General features: G+C 52.3%; 1 protein-coding gene and 1 long non-coding RNA gene across 2 annotated transcripts; both read left to right on the top strand.

Annotated features, from left to right (window-relative positions):
• Positions 1 to 6: 6 nt before the first annotated feature.
• Positions 7 to 1,214, top strand: LOC116547773. Its single transcript, XM_032273602.1, has 2 exons — positions 7 to 297; positions 874 to 1,214. The coding sequence occupies exons 1-2, from the start codon at positions 181 to 183 to the stop codon at positions 1,192 to 1,194; spliced, it is 438 nt and encodes a 145-aa protein (XP_032129493.1). The 5' UTR covers positions 7 to 180; the 3' UTR covers positions 1,195 to 1,214.
• Positions 1,215 to 2,631: 1,417 nt separating this feature from the next.
• LOC116547772 lies at positions 2,632 to 3,621 on the top strand. The gene is made up of 2 exons (XR_004267170.1): positions 2,632 to 3,208; positions 3,320 to 3,621. It is a non-coding gene; the product is annotated as an uncharacterized LOC116547772 (long non-coding RNA).
• The last annotated feature ends 1,806 nt before the right edge of the window (positions 3,622 to 5,427 follow it).

Raw genomic sequence — 5,427 nt, 5'->3', positions numbered from 1 at the left:
TGATGAGACTCTGGGGACCTCTTGCTGCCTGCTAGAAGCTTCCTCTCTGCCCCGCATACCAGACTGTCCTTTCTGTCTCTTGCAGGAGCCTTGAACATGGATAGTCCGTGGCTGATGGTCTCTGCAGCTCACAGGTAGTACAGGCCACATGGAGCTGTGTTCCAAGCTGTCCTGGAGCTGATGCTGGGCAATGCCTGGACCCTAAAGGACCTGGTGGTCATTGTGGCCTGCAGGAGTCAGGGCCCCACCAGGGAAGGCAAGATCGAGGTCTACACTCCAGCTACCACCTACCTCCAGGTGAGCAGTGTTAGGCCCCCAGCACATGCCTGGTCCCCGGCTACTGAGATCTTTTTCTGGTGCAGAAGTGGATAAAAGCTGAGGCCTGTAGGCAGATAGTAGCTCACAGATGTGTGAAGTTTGGCCTTCCCAGTCTCTACAGCTATGAGAGTTTTTTCTGTGTGTGTGTGTGTGTGTGTGTGTGTGTGTGTGTGTGTGTCTGTGTGTGTGTGAGAGATGCAGTTTCGCTCTTGTTGCCCAGGCTGGAGTGCATTGGCATGATCTTGGCTCACCACAACCTCCACCTCCCAGGTTCAAGTGATTCTCCTGCCTCAGCCTCCCAAGTAGCTGGGATTACAGGTACCCACCACACAGGGCTGGGGCAACAGATAGATTTTTTTTTTTTTTTTTTTTTCTTAAAGCCCTGTAGAGAAAACTAGCCTTCCTGTGCCAGTCAGGTTAGGCCTCACAGAAATGGCGTGAAGGGGTTTTGAGTCATGAATAGGAGTTCACCAAGTAGGAAAGAGATGAAAGGGTATCCCACAGGAGGAAATAGGGTGTTCAAAGGGCTTGGTCCTCCTCCCCACCTCATTGCAGGTTTCCATGGTGATGGTCTTGGCACAGAGCCTCTTCCGTAGCTGGAGCAAATTCGAGTCAGCCTGGAATGTAGCAGTGCAGGATGAGATCCATGCTGAGAACAACCAGGACCATAAGATCCTGCACTGCTGGTTGGAACACCCCCAGCAGGAGCTGAACCTAACAGTGGCCTATAGGCACCTGGAGTGGGTGAGAGCCCAGGAGGCCCATGCAGTCAAGAGAGCACCCAATCCCTTACCTGGCTCTCCCACCTCTCTCCCTGCTTGGGATAGAAAAGGGCTTTTTGCCACTGGCTTGGCCTGTGACCTTAGGCCTCTCTGAGCCTCTCTTTCTCTCTTTCCTTTTCCTTTTCTTTTTAGATATTTTTTTTTGACAGTCTGGTTCTGTTGCCCACGCTGGAGTGCAGCGATGCAGTCATAGCTCACTGTAGCCTCAAAGTTCTGGGCTCAAAGGATCCACCCACCTCAGCCTCCCAAATAGTCAGAACTACAGGTGCATGCTACCCATGCCACCATGGCATTGAAGGGGTTTTGAGGGATGAATAGGAGTCCACCAAGTAGGAAAGAGATGAAAGGATATCCCAGGGGGAGGAAATCTGACTTTTTAAGCAGAGATGAGGTATTGCTGTGTTGCCCAGGCTGGTCATAAAGCCCTGGGATCAAGTGATCCTCCGATCTCAGCCTCCCAAAGTGTTGGGATTGCAGGGGTGAGCCACCATGCTCAGACCAGCCTTAGTTTCTTGGTCTGTGAAATGGACCCTGGTCACATTAGCACAGATTCAGGAGCAAAGCTGGGCTTCCTTTAGCTGAGAAGTCTAAGCTCTTCATTCCCCCTGGGCACCTAGGGAGGTCTAGCTGTGGTGGGAGCTGGTGGGATCCTGTGGTCTGAACAGGGTGGAGTCTGCGGTCCAGTTTAGCAGCATTCTCAGTCATTTCTGGGGGCGATGGACAGGCTGTGGGGGGCTACCCCTTGCCTCCCTGCCTCCCTGCAAGGTGGGTCTGCAGTTTGGTCCTGTTGGCTCATCCCTCTCTTCAGCCTGGATCTTGTTACAGCCATGGAAGAGCTAGGTGTTGCTGACGGCTCTGGGGACCAGTGCCCTTGGCCAGCCTTGGGGCCTGCAGTTGGAGGGCGAGCTGGAGGACCTGAGGTGAGACAGGACATTGTACCAGAAACGGGGGACCTTGCTCCTTAGGTGTGTGTGTGTGTCCCTTCTCCTAGGCTGACACCCCTGCAAGTTTCCCCTTTTCCAGCATGGAGGGTCCCTGGCAGGGACAGGATGGGCAGAGCTACCTGGAGAAACCCTGCTGACCTGCTGGGGCCCGAATGGAACCCAGATCCCGGAGAAGAGCCCCCTCCCCTGAAAGCCGCCACATCCGTAGCACCCTCCATTAGTTGCTGAGGTGGGAGCAGAAGTCAGACTTCTCATTTCCTAGAGACAGAGCTCATTAAAAAGGCAGTTCCCTGTGTGCTGGGAACAGCATGAGATTGGAATGAGCAGAGCCATCTTGGACGCCAGGCTATGCATTGAGCAGCTGTGTAATGTTAGATAAGTCACCTACGGCCTAAACAGCAGCAGTAATGCAAGGAATAGTAACATCATTTGCAGATTTCATTTGTGTTTTTGCCCCATTTACATTCATTGAGCACCTATTATGTACCAAGTGCTCTTCTGGGCACGTGGAAAATGTCAGAGAACAAGAAGGGCAGAAACCCTTGCTCTTGGGGAGCTTACATTCATTTCATGTATGTTACCTCTAATCCCGATCACTGTGTCCAATGAGTGTTATTTTAGCCCTGTTTTACAGATGGGGAAACCGAGGCATACAGCAGTCAAATCCTTTGCCCAAAGTCACACAGCTAGTGAAAGTCCATGCCTGGATTCCAGCCCCAGCCTGTGTGACCCCAGATGATGTGTGCCATCTATCCCCTTGGGTCTTTGCTGTCAAATGTCAACGGGGACCTCAGCCATGCCCACCTCGATGGCACAGTGAGATGGTGAAGGGTTCCGAATGACAAATTGTAAAAGCACAAGTCCTGATGTTCTCTTCTCTGTGAGAGACTCCTAACTCTGCAAGCTCATGACAGGCCCAGGCTGAGACCGTGGGGCCCAGCTGTCCCCGACACTGCCAGCTGCTTTAGTAGCTTTGGCCTGTTTTTCCCTCTTCGTACCAGGTGCCCTTTGCGCCTGCCCATCCCGCAGAGCCTCGTCCTACAGGGGACCTTCGTGGCTGACAGGCAACACCAGCGCTATTCCCTGGAGACAAGGGTTGTCCTGAACGGCCAAGAGGAAACCCTGCAGACTGTGGTCCTGGGCTATCACGCTGGACAACCCTATGTGAGTGGGTCTGGGCACAGCCGGGAAGGGGTCTGAGAGCTGGAAGGAGGCCCCAGCTGCCTCCTGACCTCCCTGCATGCGTGTATACATGTATGTGGTTGTCCCTCCCAGGTCTGTGCATGTCTGATGCATCCATACGATGGCAAAGCCATCCCCAGGAACACAGAGGGGTGCCTGGTTACTTGGAATCAGCACAAGGTAAGAGTGGAGGCCCCAGAGACCTTTGCACCCCAGCCAGCCCTGGTTCAAGTTGCTGTCATCTCTCAATAGGATTAGAAATATGTACTATGGGCTGAGTGCAGTGGCTCACACCTGTACTCTTAGCCACTCAGGAGGCTGAGGTGGGAGGATCTCGTAAGGCCAGGAGTTTGAGAGCCATCTGGGCAACATATGGAAACCCTGTTTTCTACAAAAAATAAAAAAAATAAAGTTTTTTTAATTAGCCAGCCATGGTGGTGTGCACTTGTAGTCCCAGCTACTCTGGAGGCTGAGGCAGGACGATCAATTAAGCCCAGAAGGCTGAGGCTTCAGTAAGCTGTAATTGCACCACTGCATTCCAGCCTGGGTCACAGAGCAAGACTCAGCCACCCCTCTTTCCCCCAGAAGAGTTATCTACACTGGGCATGGTGGCTCATTCCTGTAATCCCAGCACTTTGGGAGGACAAGGCGGGCAGATCCTCTGAGGTCAGGAGGTTGAGACCAGCCTGGCCCACATGGTGAAAGCCCGTCTCTGTACTAAAATACAAAAACTAGCCAGGCATGGTGGTGGGTACCTGTAGTCCCAGCTACTCGGGAGGCTGAGGCAGGAGAATCGCTTGAATCCAGGAGGTAGAGGTTGCAGTGAGCCAGTCTGGGACATAGAGCCAGACTCTGCCTTAAGGAAAAAAAAAAAAAAAAAAAAAGGTTCTCCTGCCTGGGTTCTCTGTTTCATTTGGTCCTCCCTAGTATGGTCTATGTGAGAGCTAGAGGGATATTTTCTTTCTTTCTTTTTTTTTTTTGCATATGGAGTCTTACTCTGTCACCAGGCTGGAGTGCAATTGTGTGATCTCAGCTCACTGCAATCTCCAATTCCCAGGTCCAAGCGATTCTCCTGCCTCAGCCTCCCGAGTAGCTGGGACTACAGGTGCCTGCCACTACACCCAACCAATTTTTGTATTTTTAGTAGAGACGGGGGTTTCACTATGTTGGCCAGGATGGCCTCGATGTCTTGACCTTGTGATCCTCCCCCTTCGGCCTCCGGAAGTGCTGGGATTATTGGCGTGAGCCACCCCGCCCAGCCCAGAGGGATATTTTCTAAAGGCCAGCATAACCCTGCCACTCCCTTGCTCTCAAACTCTGACAGCCTCTCTTGGGATAAAGCCCCAGTCCTGTCCCCTCAGCCCCACTTTGTGGCCTATATTCCCCTTGTCCAGCCTCTTCACATTTCCTCACCTGGCTCTTTCCTGCCTCAGGACCTTTGCCTGTCCTGTGCCTGGAGCTGTCGCCCTCTTCTTCACCTCCCTTCTACTCATCTTTTAGGGCTGAGCTCCAGCATCCTCTCACATGACCCCCAGACCACCTCACACACACCCCTGGTTACCTCAGCAATCCCTTATATCCTTTTTGCAACCTCTGCCTCCTGGGTTTCAAGTGATTCTCCTGCCTCAGCCTCCCGAGTGGCTGGGATTACAGATGTGCATTTCCATGCCTGGTTAGATTTCGTATTTTTAGTAGAGACAGGGTTACGCCATGTTGGCCAGGTTGTTTCCAACTCGTGACCTCAAGTGATCTCCCTGCCTTGGCCTCCCAGCCAAAGTGCTCGGATTACGCTGTGCCCAGCTTGCCTGATATCTTTTGCTTCTAGTATCAATCACACATTCCAATTCCTTTCTTTCTTTTCTTTTTTTTCTTTAGACAAAGTCTCACTCTGTCACCCAGGCTGGAGTGCAGTGGCACAATCTTGGCTCACTATAGCCTTGACCTCCTAGGCTCAAGTAATCCTCCCACCTCAGCCTCCCCAGTACCTGGGACCACAGACACATACCACCAGCACCACACCTGCCTTTTTTTAATTTTTATTTTTAGTAGAGACAGAGCCTTGCTATGTTGCCCAGGCTGGTCTTGAACTCCTGGACTCTAAGTGATCCTCCCATCTTGGCCACGAAAGTACTGGGGTTATAGGTGTGAGCCACCGTACCTGGCCCCAGTTCTATTTTTGCGTGATTCATCAGTCACTGGCT

The sequence above is a fragment of the Sapajus apella genome, unplaced genomic scaffold (genome assembly GCF_009761245.1).
Source record: "Sapajus apella isolate SASKATOON/1434 unplaced genomic scaffold, GSC_monkey_1.0 scaffold4609, whole genome shotgun sequence".
In the NCBI taxonomy this organism is placed as follows: Eukaryota; Metazoa; Chordata; class Mammalia; order Primates; family Cebidae; genus Sapajus; species Sapajus apella.
Note: the sequence above shows the minus strand (reverse complement) of the source record. Positions and strands in the feature narration are given on the sequence as shown.